Source organism: Mytilus edulis, chromosome 5 (assembly GCF_963676685.1).
Source record: "Mytilus edulis chromosome 5, xbMytEdul2.2, whole genome shotgun sequence".
NCBI lineage: Eukaryota > Metazoa > Mollusca > Bivalvia > Mytilida > Mytilidae > Mytilus > Mytilus edulis.
In genome coordinates this window covers 96,519,398-96,538,696 of record NC_092348.1, presented here as the reverse complement: position 1 = coordinate 96,538,696, position 19,299 = coordinate 96,519,398, and the positions used below count along the sequence as shown (strand labels likewise).

Genomic DNA, 19,299 nt, shown 5'->3' with positions numbered 1-19,299 from the left:
TGTCTATGTTAAATTCCTCTCATTCAAGCAATCAAAGCTCTTTTGTCTTTAGTTCAAATAAAGTGACAATCATTCCCGCAATCATTACATTTCAAAAACAACTTTTTATAGTGTCTTGTATTGCAAATATCAACTTAACTTTATAATTGCATGTAAGAGAGCAATGGTTCCCAGAACGTAGGAATTACCAAAGAAGGTACTAGTACTTCAAATATGACACACGGGGAAAATGAACACTCCTTTTAAAATACACATAATTTTTTTTTTTTTATCAAAATTCGAAAGTCAAATATTGTTCTTCAAAGATTATCATTCAGCTTTCATTTGACAAAAATAAATAACCAAAATAATCTACATATTTTGAAAGTTACAGCCATGCGTGGAACTGTTTTGTGTTAAATATGTACTATGTATGTTCCGGAATTACACACAAAACTCTACAATTATCATTTTAATGAATGACTAATATTGTTTATGTCTATGAACAAATAACGGTGGACACTGAGCAACCTGCGTAGCGTTTTTTTAGTGTGCACCTCATTTTCGATGTAATTTGGAATAGATTGAAAAAAAAATACAGTCATGCCTTATATTTTAATTCTAAATCCAATTTTAAGCCGGAATAAATCACGAAAAATCGTTGATGACATCACAATCATATGCACATGCCAAATTATGTCTGATAGACAACAAACTGTCAGGCAATCAGAAGACGCCTTATGTTCAAAATTAAATTATTTTATATATTATTATTATTTTACCATAAAAATAGAATATGTTATCTAGTAATGCTGCATTTTATATGTATGTCTCAAGATTAATAATATAACAAGTAATTAAAAATGTTTCAGAATTATGAAGTAGTTTCGCCATGACCTACTGCTTACAACATGGTGGTCCGATGACTGTCTCGCAGTGTGTTATTATAACTGGTAATGTGCTTGGCCTTGCTCCATAGAAATAACTGATGCAAGACGCTGTATGCTTCAAATATGTTAACCTTTCTTAAATACATGCTATGTTTATTACTTGTAAATAAAAATTGTATTAGCAATTTTGAAGTCTTATAAAAACTTCTGAAAAGACATTCTTATATGACAAAATTATGAACTTTCAATTGCTATGTAGCAACATTCCAGCAGCACCTGCATACGATGTATATTTCTCTGAATGTATACGATATTCCCGGTATTTCCTAACATGATTTACTTGATAGAGGGTTGCTACTCACATGGAAGTATTAAACGACAGAGTTCCAAATAGTTAAGTTGAAATCATCCATTCGTAAATTTTACGGACTCCATCATGAGTTGGTTGATCGTTATGGAATATCCGTTTCACAGATGATAGCGAATATGATTCTTAACTACAATTCCGTTCCCTCCTCACGAATATGACCTTCCACTAGACTTATGTCTGGATTTGTACTAAAATGAGCAACACAACGGGTGTCACATGTGGAGCAGGATCTACTTACTCTTCGGGAGCATTTGAAATCATCCCCCGTTTTTTGGTGTGGTGCGTGTTGTTGAGTCTTTACTTTTCTATGTTGTGTCTTGTGTGCTTTTGTTTGTCTCTTTGTCTTTTTAGCCATGGCGTGGTCATTTCGATTTATGAGTTTGAATGTCACTCTGGTATCTTTCGCCCCTCTTTTGTAAGACATTACTCTGTAGAGTCTCAATAAGTATATTAGATTATACAAACGTGTCATAATATATATTCTCTTCTAGCACATCGAAAGAGGTCGATCAGTTTTCATATTTTTACTGATGGTACTTTCCTACGTGTTTTGAAGAGAGCGACAAATGGTCTTTATTGTTCGGTACACCCCTTGGACTTTCTCCGTTAGTGAATACAAGAGAACGAGGACTTACTCCGTTAGTGAATACAAGAGAACGAGGACTTACTCCGTTAGTGAATACAAGAGAACGAGGACTTACTCCGTTAGTGAATACAAGAGAACGAGGACTTACTCCGTTAGTGAATACAAGAGAACGAGGACTTACTCCGTTAGTGAATACAAGAGAACGAGGACTTTCTCCGTTAGTGAATACAAGAAAACGAGGACTTTCTCCGTTAGTGAATACAAGAGAACGAGGACTTTCTCCGTTAGTGAATACAAGAGAACGAGGACTTACTCCGTTAGTGAATACAAGAGAACGAGGACTTTCTCCGTTAGTGAATACAATAAAACGAGGACTTTCTCCGTTAGTTAATACAAGAGAACGAGGACTTTCTCCGTTAGTGAATACAAGAGAAGTTAAGTTGTAGCGTGCTCGTCTCGACTTTGAAATTTGTGTTAAAATGCCGCTACTCCGCTAAGCAAAAATAAGTAAGTGCAATGACTGATTGGCTTGAAGTAAGAATAATGTTTCCGGGCAGAGTGATATGCCTTTTTGCTGACTGTTACTATGTGAACTAACACATTATCAATCCGGCTCACCGTGTCGGTCTAGTAAAATGTAGGATGAATATTCATATCACATTATTAAAATGTGCTCGTCCTAAATATGCATTTAATTTACCGTTGAACAATAAGCAGCAAACAGTCATCATTTAATGCCTCAAAGAGCTGGATTGATTTTTCGACAGCACTAAGATTGCTTCATGATACTTGAAATGTTTTGGTCTTCAAACACTTTACATCAAAAGAACACTAATTATAGCTCGAATATAATAAGTGTTTGGATTCTCAAATACCGTTTCTGATTTAAATATGCACTGTTATAATGAACCAAGTGTATAAAAGAACTAGAACTACAAATGCAGATTGAAATATTTTAATTGACCAACAAAGATAGAGATGATACCAGCTTAAACTCGCTCAACAAAATAATGTTTTAGATGTTTATGACAAGAGAAATGTTCGGAAGGAATGTGCATAGACTTTCACTCTTATATGCGGTTAAAATATTTAAAGATTCACTGCGTGCTCGTAAAGAGACATTTATGCATTTAAAATGTACTTTCATCAAATCTGATTGCTCAGAATAGAAAATGAAATGAAATAATTGTAAAAAAAATGTTATTGGTATGAATTGAATAAACAGTTTTCACTTTTAAAACAATGCAAAATATAATTATCTTTCAGTCAGTTTAATTGAAGTCTGGAGCCGGCATGTCAGTTAACTGCTAGTAGTCTGTTTTTATTTATGTATTATTGTCATTTTGTTTATTTTCTTTGGTTAAATCTTCTGACATCAGACTCGGATTTCTCTTGAACTGAATTTTAATGTGCGTATTGTTATGCGTTTACTTTACTACATTGGTTAGAGGTATAGGGGGAGGGTTGAGATCTCACAAACATGTTTAACCCCGCCGCATTTTTGCGCCTGTCCCAAGTCAGGAGCCTCTGGCCTTTGTTAGTCTTGTATTATTTTAATTTTAGTTTCTTGTGTACAATTTGGAAATTAGTATGGCGTTCATTATCACTGGACTAGTATATATTTGTTTAGGGGCCAGCTGAGGGACGCCTCTGGGTGCGGGAATTTCTCGCTACATTGAAGACCTGTTGGTGACCCTCTGCTGTTGTTTTTTATTTGGTCGGGTTGTTGTCTCTTTGACACATTCCCCATTTCCATTCTCAATTTTAAAATATAAGTTGACGGTAAAATGGAAAGAAAAAGATGAAAAATATATTTTTTAAATTATTTGAAAATCCATTTTGTTCATTTGTGTTTTGGTAACATAGTGAATTTTAGAGATATGTCTGCAAGACAACAAAGAGCAGAAAACATAAAAAAAAATTGGTTGGTGCATCAACATAAAAAAAACTGACGATCTTATCAGGAATCGGAGAGTAGGAGGCATATAACATTGCTGAAAAATGTGTATTCAGAAAATTTCTGTAGATTCTGGTCAAGGTTTAATTTGGCTGGTATATTTTGACAATTAAATCCCAAAAATAAGAGTTTCACGATTTTATGAAATTTCATTCCATAAATACATGTCTATTTGTGAAATTATTGCTTTAACCTATGACATTTAGGTTTAAAATTAACAAGCATTGACCTTTTCCTACTATCTACCACTTGCATAAGATGTACATAGAAACATCTTCCAGGGAAAACACACATCATATTTCAATGTTTTAAGCCTATGTTATGCAGCTGTTAAAACTTTAAAATCAGTAGTTTTATTTTCTTCATTTTTGATAAAGCAATCCTGATTTATTATGTTTTTAACAAAATACAAAATCAATAAACTTCCCCCTTTCTGATATTTTTAATATAGTTTCTTACCAAAAACCACGGAAGCTGAAGATTTTATTTTTTGCAGCAACCTTCAAATTTGACCCATTGATCACGGACACCACGCTGTGCATCCTTTCTTGATTTGTAGTTACCTAAGAATAGCCTGTTTTGTTTTAAGGGGGCAAAAAAACATAACTAAAGATTATTTCCGGAAATCATTTTTTTCGGACTCACTGATACACGGAAGCTGATTTTTTTGGGAAACACAATAAATAGAGGACAATATGTACCCTAGTCAAACAAATCAACGAAACTACAGCTATTCATCAATGTTAATTACAACAACAACATAAACTTGAAATGCAACGGACAATGTCTGCAATGCTTAGTCGTGTCTTGAACTTTCCAAGTCATGTGATCAGTTGACACTGTGTCACTCAGTATCTGTTGTCAGTCAGGTTAACTTTCTCTTCTGCCTCGGTCTCATCTGGTTTGTCAAATTCTCCCTCTTTCTCCTGCAATTATAACATAGTACTTACAGGACAATGACACATTTCAATAGGCTGATGAATTAAATCTTAAATTCTGATATACTGTATAGAAGGTTATTTTCGAGGTTGTAAAATTCGCGATTTTCATTGAATAAAGTATACGAAATATTTTTGCAGTTATTATTCTTGCGGTTTCAAAACTTTTATCAATACCTTTGCATGTGCCGTTTTAAATTGGCGAAAATTCATTGTGGCAATTTTGTTCTATCTACAAAAATAAGCGAATATTTGCACCCCGCGAAAATAACCCGCTATAAAGTATATGTGTCTGTTACTGAATGTGGAATTGTGCTACAGAAAGTGTGTTTTTTCTCGGTCACAACATCTTTAAAATCTGCTATTCAATACTTGTTTATGGTATTTACACGAAATTACCTGGAAGTCCCACAGATTAATAACAAAATAATTTAAATATTAAATATATAATTTGGAGAAAAAATATAAGTCTTGAAAACCCGAAAGTTCTAACATTTTTATATCCATGGTAAAACAACTTACCGGTTGGATTTTGAGTAGATTCCTGTATTTGTAGTTGAGGACGAGTACACCAATGCAGGTCAGCACAATGATGACCAACAAAATCAGAGAGATCACGAAAGTCACTGTAAAAACACAATGTCATTTGTAATAATAAAATAACACGATGAGGATCAACACAATCAGAGAGATCACGAAAGTTACAGTAAAAAGTCATTAATAGTTATTACAAGGTCAAGCTTTCAAATGAAATGTCGAATTACCAGTACTATATTTAACAAAGTAACATACCAAGTTTGTTGAATTACTGGTAATATATTATGGAAACATACCAACTTGGTTAAATTACCGGTACTACATTCAACATAGTAACCGTGCCAAGTTTTTTTCTAAATTACCGATACTAAATTTAACAAAGTAACATATCAAGTTTGTTGATTTACCGGTACTATATTTAACATGGTAACGTACATAGATTGTTGATTTTCCGGTACTATATTTAAAATGGTAACGTACCTAGTTTGTTAAATTACCGGTACTATATTTAACATGGTGACATACCACGTTAGTTGAATTACCGGCTATCTGTTTAACATGGTAACATACAAAGTTTGAATTACCGCTTCTATATATAACATGGTTACATACCAAGTTTGAAAAACCAGTACTATATTTAACATTATACTAACTTACCAACTTTGTTGTATTACCGGTATTATATTTAGCATGGTAACATAACTAGTTTGTTGAATTAACGGTACGAATTTAACATGGTAACATATTAAATTTGTTGGCATACCGGTAATATATGTAACATGGTTATAGACATAGTTTGTTGAATTACCGGAACTATATTTAACATGGTAACATTCAGGTTTGTTGAATTACCGTACTATATTATATTCAACATGGTAACATACCAAGTTTAATAAATTACCTGTAGTACATTTAACACGGTAACATACCAAATTTGTTGAAATACTGGTACTATATTTAACATAGTAAAATTACAAATTTTTTGAATAACTGGTACTATAATTAACATGGTAACATACCTAGATTATTGAACTACCGGTACTATAAAAACATGGTAAAATACCAAATTTTTGAATAACCAGTATTATATTCAACATTGGCAACTTTATTTAACATGGTAACTTAAATACCTAGTTTGTTGAAATACCGGTACTTTATTTACCATGATTACATACCTAGTGCATCTCCTTCTTCTGGAACGACACTTATTATGACTGTTGTCTCTAAATATAAAAATTACCGAATTGTTTAAAAGAAATATGTTATTAAAAGATCACATTTGTTTTATTGTTGTTTTGTTTTGTTGTGTTGCATAGTTTGTTTTTTTGTGTACATTTCTTTGATTGGAGGATCAGAGGTACTTGTATTTTGGTGTTTATTAAATTCATTCTCTGTGAGGTATGCCAACCAATGCCTTGTATTTACAAGCAAACTACCTCCTATTGTCTTACTAGTTTCTGTCTTTGGTATTGGTGTTGTTGCTGTAACAGTACCTCATATAGTCTTACTTTCTGTTGCTGGTATTAGTGTTGTTGTTGTACCACTACCTCTTATTGTCTTACCTTCTGTTGTTTGTATTAGTATATTTATTGTTATAGTACATCCTATTCGTCTAACCTCCTGTTCTGGGTATTGGTGTTGTTGTTGCAACACTACCTCTTATTGTCTAACCTTCTGTTGTAAGTATTGATGTTGGTGTTATTATAGTGCCTCGTATTGTCTTACCTTCTGTTGTTGGTATTGGTGGTGTTATTGTAACAGTACCTCTTATTGTCTTACCACCTGTTGTTGGTATAAGTGTTGTTATTGTTACAGTACCTCTGATTGTCTTACCACCTGTTGTTGGTATTGGTGTTGTTATTGTAACAGTACCTCTGATTGTCTTACAACCTGTTGTTGGTATAAGTGTTGTTATTGTAACAGTACCTCTGATTGTCTTACGACCTGTTGTTGGCATTGGTGTTGTTGTAATAGTACCTCCTATTGTCTTACCACCTGTTGTTGGTATAAGTGTTGTTATTGTTACAGTACCTCTGATTGTCTTACCACCTGTTGTTGGTATTGGTGTTGTTATTGTAACAGTACCTCTGATTGACTTACCACCTGTTGTTGGTATAAGTGTTGTTATTGGTACAGTACCTCTGATTGTCTTACCACCGGTTGTTGGTATAAGTGTTGTTATTGTAACAGTATCTCTTATTGTCTTACCACCTGTTGTTGGCATTGGTGTTGTTGTAATAGTACCTCTTATTGTCTAATCTTCTGTTGTTGGTATCAGTGTTGTTGTTGTAACAGTACCTCTGATTGTCTTACCACCTGTTGTTGGTATTGGTGTTGTTATTGTAACAGTACCTCTGATTGTCTTACCACCTGTTGTTGGTATTGGTGGTGTTATTGTAACAGTACCTTTTATTGTCTTACCACCTGTTGTTGGTATAAGTGTTGTTGTTGTAACAGTACCTCTTATTGTCTTACCACCTGTTGTTGGTATAAGTGTTGTTATTGTTACATTACCTCTGATTGTCTTACCACCTGTTGTTGGTATTGGTGTTGTTATTGTAACAGTACCTCTGATTGTCTTACAACCTGTTGTTGGTATTGGTGGTGTTATTGTAACAGTACCTCTGATTGTCTTACAAACTGTTGTTGGTATAAGTGTTGTTATTGTTAGAGTACCTCTGATTGACTTACCACCTGTTGTTGGTATTGGTGTTGTTATTGTTACAGTACATCTGATTTTCTTACAACCTGTTGTTTGTATAAGCGTTGTTATTGTTACAGTACCTCTGATTGTCTTACCACCTGTTGTTGGTATTGCTGTTGTTGTAACAGTATCTCATATTTTCTTAACTTCGGTTGTTGGTTTTATTATCGGTGTTGTTGTTGTTGTATCACTACCTACTATTGTCTTACCTTCTGATCTTGGTATTGGTATTGGTGTTGTTATTGTACCACTACCTATTTTTGTCTTACCTTCTGTTGTTGGTATCGATGTTGTGCTTGTAGTGGTTGTTGTTGTCGTTGTTGGAGGAAGTGTTGTTGTCGTTGTTGTCGTAGTAGTTGTTGTAGAAGTTGTAGTCACTGTTGAAAAAAATTGTTTGAACAATTAAATTTTCACATATATTTATGATTAAAAAAAAAACACTTTTATTTACCTTTTATCACATTATTTCAAAAAGGTACAACGGTAACACCTGTAAAGTCTTTGATTTGCATTTTGAATGATAAACCTTTAATTTTTCTTCGACCACATGAAACAAGTATTGTGCCCTATAAATAGGATACGCCACGCATACATCTAATGACGCCTATTGAAAGCAAAACATACGAAGCGTATTATGTTATATAGATATAAGAAAACGTTGTATGATAACCAATGGAACATCTCTCAATCCAAATAGTATAGTATTACCATTATAGGTCAAAGAATGACCTTACACACGAACCCTTGGATACGTGTTTTTATTTGTCCTTAGCATGCACAAAAAAATACATGATGGCCTTGCCCTTTTTATTATTTTTCGTCCTCCGCAAAATCCCCTTCAATTTACCCGTTTTGTGAGGTATGCACTAATTTATTGATCATGATTATTATATTTCTTCAATAACTATTAGTTTTGATCGTATTGATCGTTTTAAAATCGTTTTTTGATTTGTTTTGCTAGTTTAATAGGTATTTTTTTATAGTAAAGTAAGAATATTATTTTTAATAATGTTTAGAATGAGAAAATATGTTTTAAAAAGTGTAAGCTGACAATAAATAGTAACCCCTTACCAATACAGACATCGAACGAAGCCCCAGGTATATCGACTACGTTCTCTCCAGTCTCACACTCAGCATCAACAGTGATGGATTGATCTAGAGATAATAGCCACGTTCGGAACTTCTCTACTGGACAACTACAGTCTAATGGATTTCCTTCAACAAATCTGACAAAGAAATGACAAAAATATACAACAGTCAAATAGATTCATATGGAGACTTCTGAGTTAAAAATGACAAAGAAAATTATTAAATTATTATAAATGTTCATCAAATAAAGTAACAACAGTCAAATGTCTCCAATCAAGATTTCTGAGAAAGAAGGAAAAACAACAACAAACAAACAAAAACATAACAACAACGAATATGATATTATAATTATGAAATATAATCAACTATAGACAACCACAGTCAAGTAGATTCTATTCTTTAATATATCTCAGCTAATACTACCTTGAATTCAGCAAATATTGGTTTTTAATAATGCGAATAATGCGACTGTGTAAGTTCACAATAATAATAACGTGCATTATGATTTCTAATACGTATATCTGTAATCATCCTTTTTGATATCGCAATAATCAATATTTAACTTTGGTTAATCATTTTAAATAGAAATGATAAATGCAATATTTTTTTTTAACTTTGATATCTATTTTGTAGGACGCTTGAATGTTGTGTCTATATTTGCCCCAACTGTTCAGGGTTCGAGCTCTGTGGTCGTATAAAGCTGCGCCCTGTGGAGCATCTGGTTTTTATACTGATGTTTGAACGCAATTGTTTTGCATTTAATTAAGAGGAATTCTTACGATTTTATTAATTTAAGGTCACAAAACAATGCAGTTTCCTTTAGTAATAAATCTCTGTAAATGTAATACATTGGTTTATTTTAATGACAATCAAAATTAACAAATAAAAATTTCTATCATTACGAAAAATAAAAAGTCTATGAAAATTTATGATGCAAATAATAAGGTTATTAATAATAATGCTCCAGACGGTTAAATAGCTCCCTCTCCCAATGTAGCACCTGTATACTGTATGTGAATTCAGATTGATAAACTAAAACACACGAAAAAGTTAAAACCAGCGTGAATGTGAAATGTAAACACTACTTACAACCAATTTAATTTTGGCATGTTACTAAACAGTCCATCTGGTATTTCTGTAAGGAGGTTGTAGTTGAAGTTTCTGTTAAAACAAATATTTTTAATGTCATTATAAATCTGAGAACGAACAAAAATAACATTATAAAGATAACTTATTTCACTCCAGCCTAAACCAAAGTTTATGAACAGTAGTTCCTCAGTATGTCGCGTTCAAACTAAGTTTATGTACAGAGTATTTAGAGGTCAACATTAAATACTATCACTGACAGAAGCCAGCGCAGGCGAGACAAAGGGTTCTAAGAAATCCTTTATAACTTTTTTACTATAAAGTCTTTGATAAAAGTTGAGCTTACTTACACTTCTACTAGGTTTACTGCGTTGTCGAATAGTCCCTCTGGTAGCACAGCTATTTTGTTGTTGTTTATTTTCCTGTAAAAAAAATATATATGTATAATGGTGTCCGTGACATCGATGATGCCAATATTTATGACTTTATATGTAAATGTATTCAGCTTCATAATAGTAATCGTATGAAAGTTGATAAAAGGATTTGATAAGAACCACAACATAGTAAAAACCTTATATCATACCCCTTCTTCACAGATGGTTGAAATTTTAATTCTTAAAATTTTACAATAATGACAACAATTTGAGCTGCTCCATCTTATTTTCTGAAATCCTATTTCGCCTTCCCACCAATTAATATAAAAGTAGGGAGATGTGGTATGATTGTCAAGAAGACAAATATCTACCAGAGACCAAATAACATATATGTTAGCAAGTATTGGTCACCGTTCGGCCTTCAGCAACGAGCAAAGTCAAATATTGCACAGCAATCTAAACAAGGCCCGACATTAAAAAATGAAAAAAAAACAGAAACGTTTATAACAAATAAAACACGCAACCGTTTACGGATAACTTTGCCTTAGACGGATACGAAATTTGTATCCATTATTGAACTTGGTATGTATTAGACACATGTGTTATTCAATTTGAAATTAAACCAATAACAGTCGACCTTGGAGGACTGATAGTCAACCTATAGACGAACTCTTTTACAAAAAAGGGAAACAAATAAGCTAAGCAGCAACCATAATATTGAATTTCAGCCGTATTTTTAACAATTTTACAAGATTTTTTGTCCTCCCTGTGTTTTTACATTTTTCAATGAATTATCTTTCCAATGTCCTGTTTTGATTCGATCGCCACTGACGAGTCTCATAGAAACGAAACACACATATGAGGTCCCAATTTCTAATTCATGTGTATCTATTTTTTTTTATAAAGGGTGACTATAAATGACAACTTACAAATATGTTAATTCTGTTAGGTTGTCAAAGTAACCATGTGGAACTTTTGCAATATCGTTCTTTTCAAGTCTCCTATAAATAAAAATGTAATACACAAACCGGTGGTAGAAACCAAACTAAGCACGATAAAAAAGACAAATCATATCAACGAATCACCTGTTGGTGCAAGCCTGAAAGTAATAAAAGAAATCAACGAGACGTTTGCACGAGAAAAAAAAAACAACGATATTTGATACTGACGTTGTTTATCATCGTAAAAAGCTGTTATGGTTTTCTTTTCTTTTTCTTTTTGCATATTACTTTTACTGTTTATATAAGAAAAGAAGATGTGGTATAGTCTGTTTTTGGTGACACATTTATATTTATTTGACGCGTGATTTGTTCTATGATAGTTTTTTTGTATTCTTGTCCTTTCATTAGCTCACCTGTACTAAAAGGGCTAAGTGAGCTTTTTCTCATCACTTGGCGAAGATGTCACCTGTGGATGGGTTGATATCTCAGAATTGGTAATTTTAAGGAAATTTTACATTTTCTGGTTATTATATTGAATATTAGGATAGATACAGATAAACTGTCTACAGCAAAATTTTCAGTAAAGTCAGATCTACTAATTAAACATTTATGATCAAAATGGTCAATTGACTCCTGTAGGAGTTATTGTCCTTCGTAGTCAATTTTGGAAAAAAAATGTAAATTTTTGTACTCTTTTACAAATAAATTCTTCTCTAAAAACTACTGAGACAAAAACCAAACTTAACCACAATCATCATAAGGTATCTGGTGTAAAAATGTCAGATAACCATACCAATCAACAGGGCTGACATCGCTAAAAGTAGAACATAGGCGTAAAAAGCAAGTATTGTCTATTATTTTTTTAAGCGTTATAAATAGAGAAAATCTGAAAGGAACAAATTCGTTTAGAATAATGAGCTCTACCAATTGTGAATATATACGTCAAAACTGTTAGACAAATTCTTATTGGAGTTATGGCCCATAAATGACAAATTTTACGCTATTTTTTTCTCTCATTTTTGCCATTTATCATGAAAACTATGATATTTAGAAAGAAACATTTTTTTCAATTATGCCTCATTATGATTGATAAAAAACACTCTAAATCACAAAAATTATCAGCAAGGCAAGATCTATTAATAAGTCAAAGAAATTAAACAGACTAAACGATCAGTTATACAGGATCAACAAAACAGAGGTTTTTGTCATGATCTATTCTTATTTATAATGTTGAAAAGTGTGCTTTGTTTGATATTCCCATAGACCAAGGTGAGCGACACAGACTTTTTTAAACCTGTAGTTTTTCTTAATGTGCTTTGCCTATATGCCTTTTTGGGTTTCTTTGATACATATGACGTGGCTTTGTACTTATACAGCCCGTCATTGTGTTATTATGTTATGGTAAATTTTAGAATTCTTTTTTAAATGTTTGCTAGTGTGCTTTGTCTATAAGACTTTTTGTGCTTCTGTGTTACATCTTTGTTTGTTTTTATAGTAATTAAGATTATAACACAATTATGACCACTGTAGTCTTTTTTGAAATTTTTACTCATTATGTCGGTTTATTTTGTTCACACATCGTTGTCAATATAATGGAATTTGATGCGACTGTCATACAGGTGAGAGGTTAAGCTAGCTATAAAAACCCGGTTTAATCCACCATTTTCTACAGAAGAAAATGCCTGTTCCAAGTCATGATATGATCCATACGTTTTATGTGTTTGAGCTTTTGAGTTTCGTTTTTGAATTTACCTCGGAGTTCAGTATTTTTTAAATTATACTTTTTTGTGATAAATCGAAAGCAACGAGATGAATTAAAATAAAAAGGCGAATCAAAGGACGAGACATGTATACTGACAAAAGGAAATAAATCAATGGTAACCCTTTTGGCCATGCGATCATATATCTAAACTGACGAGCACGATTATCGCACTCAAAATTAGATATCAATAAATCAAATTAATGGATTTTGTGTTTCGAGCACAATTGTTTTACTCCAAGTACTGAGTAAAGTTGTATGAAAGAGGATCAAGGTTTAAGAAACACAAGTATATGTAATAGGCTGGCAATGAATATTTATACCAAATAAAATAATATTGTTAGAACATTTTGATCATTTCAGGACGCTTAGAAAGGTTATGACCCTTTGACTCAGCCAATCATCTCCTGAGATCACTGGCAACTATACGTATATACTTTAATTAAAAATTTTTATACAATGGGTTTGGAAAGGGATATATTTCTATAGAATTAGAGAAATAAGCTTAAAACATTAATTACGTTTATTAGAGAAATTTAGCTGGCAAATAAATTGAAAATCATTATTTTTTTAAAACATATTTACATGTAGTAAGGGAATGTTGTAATTATAATTTACTATTAGAATAATGTATGCCAACAAACTCTTGGTGTTTTAGCTGTTCAACATTGTTGAGTTCTTTTTTTTTTTTTTTTTTTTTTTTTTATTAAATCCCTGTAACAACTTCGGAAGAATACTCACAAGTCATATGCCGAAATTGGCATGCCTTTCGGCATTTTCAACAGATCCTTTCGAGAACAATCTACGATTAGATTCCCGCCAGTTCCTGCATTACACTGACATATATTTTCGTCGTCACAATCAACTGCACACCACGTGTACCACGCTAAATGTAGCAAAACCGAGCATCCAAAAAAGATACGTTTAAACAGAAAACGTACGTTGTCGTTCATCCTATGTTCTAAAATTATTTCAAATACATCAAATAAAGGCAACAGTAGTGTACCGCTGTTCGAAATTCATAAATCGATTGAGAAAAAAAAAATCCGGGTAACAAACTAAATCTGAGGGAAACACGTCAAATATAAGAGAACTACGACACAACAGAAACACAACATTAAAATGTAAAATACACAGAAACGAACTATAATATAACAATGGCCATTTTCCGGACTTGGTTCAGGACATTTAAAGAAAAAAATAACCTGTTTTTGTGCCTGCCAAACCTGTCGCTTTTATGAGTTCAAAGTTCCGTCCGGTGGTCACACGGGAAAGGGGACGTAATATAAAACTATCCTAATGGTGCTGTAATAAGCGTATAAACAAACACGTAGCCTCATTTGTAATTTCACACGGTGTGATGGGTAATTATGCACATATTTGGGGACTGCCATCATAATAGATAATACTTTTGGTCATTTCATATTTAAGTATCAATCAGGTTGTAAATGTGTCAGTTATTCAGAAGGAGGACACACCTGCCATATTAAAAACTAGTTTCTAGTACAACAAAAAAATCTTGTAAGAAGGAAAAAACAAATAAGCATGATCACCTTTAAACTTAAGAATTTCAAAAAATATTTCACATATAATAAGTTTCTCTATTCATAGTTGATCTTGCTTTTATTTGTTGTTCAAGATGACTTTAGTTCTGTCTGTCGTTCTTTGTCTGATAACGTGAAAGCCTTTTGATATCATCTCCTCATTATTTTAGACAATTTTGTAAGCTGATATGACAATCATACCACATCATCTTCTTTTTTTTATATTAGAAATGACCACTGATATAGTTTGATTTTTTCATAAACTTAAATTATTGTTATTATCAAATAAATTATTCTGCGTTAAAATACTAATACTTACCATAAAGAAATTTTTGACAATAACGCTCTTGCAGAACTATTGACTAAATATCATTGACAAATTAAATGAGAGGCCGGAAAAGGGATAAACATTTTTTTATTTTTTTTTACAAATTTATCTATTCATTTTAAAATGGTCGGTTTATTTGTGAAATATATATATTGTAATTATCTGTTTGCCAGTTTTTGTTTAAGCATTGGTGATATCAAGTACATTGTATCCCATGAATTAGTATAGACGGGAATATTGTTCCCATAGTATACCAAAACTTTTGAAATACAACTGTAATAAGATACATTAAATCTATAATTTTTCTTATTTATTATTAATGAAGTAGAAGAAAAATCGTATAAAATTTCAAGAAGGATATCAACAATACCATGTATGGATATTTTATGTGACTTAACACAACAATAAAGACACAGGCTCAAACTTATAGACCTAAATATGAACACACAGTCAGAGTATACAAACACATAGAGGTCTCCACACAACATGTCCGGTTCTAAATAGTCCATATTTATTTTTTTGTAGTTCGAGAAGTTAAGTCTGGTCTTTAAATGTCCAAATTGGTTTTGAAATTATTCAAACCATTGAGAGTTGTGTCTAAAGTCGTATGATTTTCTCACATGTAGTAAACAGATATTGATTGGTTGAATTTTTATTGATTTTCACTCCAATTATTATTCTTTTGTCATCTGGTAGGACGAAATAGAGAAGATTGAACTTGAGGTGAAAAAATGATAATACAGGGATGATAAACAGTAACATCACAAAAATACTGAAAACGGAAAGTCCCTAATCAAACACTAAAACACATCAAACGAATGGATATTCCTGACTTGCTACAGGCATTTTCTAAAGTATAAAGTGATGGATTAAACCTAGTTTTATAGCTAGCTAAACCTCTCAAGTTTATGACAGTTGCATAAAATTCCAATTTATTGGCAAGGATATGTGAACAAAACAAACAGACATACAGTTGTTAATTTCTGTGTCCTTTGATTACCTGAGCCGTATTTGGCACAACTTTTTGAAATTCGGGATCCTCAATGCTCTCTAACTTTTTACTTGTTTGGCTTTAGAATTGTTTTGATATGAGCGTCACTGGTGAGTCTTATGTTGACGAAACGCGCGTCTGGCATACTAAATTATAATCGTGGTACCTTTAATAAATTTGGTCTCTTGTGGAGAGATGCTCATTGGCAATCATATCACATCTTCTTCTTTTATATATATATATATAATAGGTAATAATGTTTAAAATAGTAAGGATATCAACATGATATATTGAAGGTATAATAGTTTTTAAAAAGTTTATCTTTTCAATAGATGCAATATCTAAAGAAAACAAATCAGGAAACTGTTACTTCATGTCAAGTTTTTTAAAATCGCCTTTTCTTTATTCGTAACTAAAATGATCATAACTAGAGCTCTGTTTTTTCTTTTTTTTTTTAATGAATTCTCAACTTTAGAGAAATTTATTTAACTATGTGCCTCTTGGTTAATTTTATACATTATATTTTAAACAACAGTGACTGGTCTTTTCATTTAGTATTGGTTTTTTTCTCGATTCGTTCCAATTTTCTTCCATTTCGCACTTACATGTATCCCTCTCTTCACCCCCTTTAGTTTTTATCATTTGGTGAAATCAACTTCACAAATATATCATATAAAATATTCATATAATAAAATATACTTCTAAAACTCTTGACTTGTCTTAAGCTTATTCAGTCCTATTTCATAAAGAGTTACGACCATCACAAAAATTAAGTTACGACCATCCTGAAAATTTTTGATGTTTTAGTTACGACCATCATGCTGCTCGCATTATTGAATAACTATTTAACGAAAATTGGAATATTTTTATGTATCAAATTGTGTTTCAATATCAACGCACTGACGATTAGTATTTATCAGACAAGCGATTTGGCTCAAATAAATCTTTTACTACACGAAAATCGGAAAATAAAAATTTATCCCTAGAGTCGTCTCCCATTTTCGGATGGTCGTAACTTTTAGTTACGAACATCCGCTTACCACCATTGTTGAGTGCTGGCATTCATCGACAGATAATTTAAATGAAATCACAAATAATAAACAAATCGTAAACCGACTTGGGGTATGGGCTTTGCTTATTGTTGCATTGTTGAAGGCCGTTCGGTGACGTATAGTTGTTAATATTTGTGTCAGTTGGTCTCCTGTGTAGAGTTGTCTTTTTGGCAACCATACCACATTTTCTTTTTTATATTGAAGTCAAACTTACGGAATTTATCAGGAGTTAATTGGCCGTTATTGAATATCTGTTTGTTATCTATTAGTTTGATTTTGACATTTGATTAGGGAGATTCCGTTTAGCATTTTTCTCTGAGTTAGGTATTTTTGTTGTTTTACTCTTCACAGATGGAGAGGAATATGTATGTTTGGAATAGCTGTCATCATGATCTCGACCTCTTTTTTAACATTAACATTTCATTTAGACCCCGACAGAGCTCATCTGGGTCAGGATCTTATTCATCTAGGGCACAGGAGCTCACTCATGGTTTTATATGGTGAAATTAGAGCAATTATTATACTTAACGCAAGTGAAGCTGGCATATGCGTTTAATCAAATTAGTAATGATAATTGATTTTCCAACACATATAGCAAAAACTTCGATAAATTCTGATAATGTATGCGAACATGTGTGTTACCATTTAAATGTTTGACACCTTATGCTTCGTTGACGTCTTATTCATGTAACAACCTTGAAATCATTTTGTATGATTTAAGTGATATATGTATGCCGAAATTGGTATGCCTTTCGGCATTTTCAACAGATACTTTTGAGGACAATCAACAATAAGTTTCCCGCCAGTTCCTGGATTACACTGACATATATTTTCGTCGTCACAATCAACTGCACACCACGCGTACCATGCTAAATGTAGCAAAATCCAACATCCAATCGACACATGGTTTAACAGAAAAATAATATTATCGTCCATCTTATGCTCTTAAATACATTTGAATGCATTGATAAAAAAATGTACGGCAACATTTTCAATTTCAGGACTAAAAGACTTTTATACTTGATACTGGTCTTATAACCACATGAGCAACACGACGTGTGCCACACGTGGAGCAGGATCTGATATCCCTTACTGAGATTACCGCAATATGTGATGGGGTTCATCTACTCATACTATGATTTTTATGTTATGGTTTGTGTACTGTTTGTCTAACTTTCTTTTTGTTTTAGCCATCGCGTTGTCGTTTTTTTCTCTATATATGAGTTTGAATACTCCTTATGTATATTTTGTTCCTGTTTTATAGTTGTTTAAAATCCCTTGATATCATTTCCTCATTATTTTAGATGAATTTGTCAGCTTATTGGTTTTGTTATTTCTATATCAACAAAGGATTCGCCGATAACAGTAGCAATTGACTTACTCAAATTTGTATGTTTTCCTTTAACAACTTATGTTCATTTACGTATCAAATAGTAAAATCACAAAAATACTGAACTCCGAGGAAAGTTCAAAACGGAAAGTTCCGAATCAAATAGCAAAATCAAAAGATACAATTTATCAAACAAATGAACAACCGTCACATTCCTGACTTAGTACAGGCATTTTCTAATGTAGAAAATGGTGGATTGAACCTGGTTTTATAGCTAGCGAAACCTCTCACTTGTATGACAGTTGCATCAAATTTCATTATATTGACAACGATGCGTGAACAAAAGATACAGACATATTAGAAAAAAATGTCACAAATAGGGGTACAGCAGTCAACAGTGTATTACAATCTGAATCAAGACCAAGCTTATTAGCAAAAATTAAAGACAAAGTTAAACAAATTCACTTTAGTACTATAACACATTGACGGGATGTAAAAGTGCCACGTCATATATGCATTAACTAAGACTTTCCAAACAATATGCTCCAAACCTGAACATACAGTGGTAGATTTAACAGGGATACTTGATAAAATGATGTGTACCAAGTTTTGTTGTGCAACAGCAATATGTGCAATAGAAAATAAAATCTTAAAAATACCGAACTCTGAAGAAATTAAAAAACGAAAACTCCACAATTAAATGGCAAAATCAAAAACTCAAAAACACCAATTGACTGTTATATTCTTGACTTGTAACATGCAATTTCTTATGTCAAAAGACTGAGTTATGTAAAAAGACTGAGTTCTTATGTAAAAAAGACTAAGTTCTTATGTAAAAAGACTG

At 32.3% G+C, this 19,299-nt stretch overlaps 3 protein-coding genes across 3 annotated transcripts in view; 2 read left to right on the top strand and 1 right to left on the bottom strand.

The window, feature by feature from the left end:
• The window catches only part of LOC139525332 (uncharacterized), a 33,236-nt gene extending 32,181 nt beyond the window's left edge, over window positions 1-1,055 (top strand). The window contains exon 6 of the mRNA XM_071320538.1: window positions 852-1,055. Coding sequence (XP_071176639.1) covers window positions 852-859 — 8 coding nt within the window. The 3' untranslated portion in view covers window positions 860-1,055. The remainder of the gene's footprint in view (window positions 1-851) is intronic.
• On the top strand, window positions 872-2,271 carry LOC139525331 (uncharacterized). The gene is made up of 2 exons (XM_071320537.1): window positions 872-932; window positions 1,796-2,271. The coding sequence occupies exons 1-2, from the start codon at window positions 872-874 to the stop codon at window positions 2,269-2,271; spliced, it is 537 nt and encodes a 178-aa protein (XP_071176638.1).
• A 1,500-nt stretch (window positions 2,272-3,771) lies between these two features.
• Window positions 3,772-19,299, bottom strand: part of LOC139525330 (SLIT and NTRK-like protein 4) — a 46,220-nt gene continuing 30,692 nt past the window's right edge. The window contains exons 2-9 of the mRNA XM_071320536.1: window positions 11,440-11,511; window positions 10,487-10,558; window positions 10,140-10,211; window positions 9,033-9,187; window positions 8,231-8,338; window positions 6,433-6,480; window positions 5,243-5,346; window positions 3,772-4,708 (exon numbers count right to left, since the gene is read on the bottom strand). Of these exons, the coding sequence (XP_071176637.1) occupies window positions 4,631-4,708; window positions 5,243-5,346; window positions 6,433-6,480; window positions 8,231-8,338; window positions 9,033-9,187; window positions 10,140-10,211; window positions 10,487-10,558; window positions 11,440-11,511 (709 nt within the window). The 3' untranslated portion in view covers window positions 3,772-4,630. The remainder of the gene's footprint in view (window positions 4,709-5,242; window positions 5,347-6,432; window positions 6,481-8,230; window positions 8,339-9,032; window positions 9,188-10,139; window positions 10,212-10,486; window positions 10,559-11,439; window positions 11,512-19,299) is intronic.

Coding starts and splice junctions, on each gene's coding strand:
- LOC139525331 (XM_071320537.1), top strand. CDS start 872: ATGACCTACTGCTTACAACATGGTGGTCCGATGACTGTCTCGCAGTGT. Junction 933..1,795: donor GCAGTGTGTTATTATAACTG/GTAATGTGCTTG, acceptor CGTGTTTTGAAG/AGAGCGACAAATGGTCTTTA.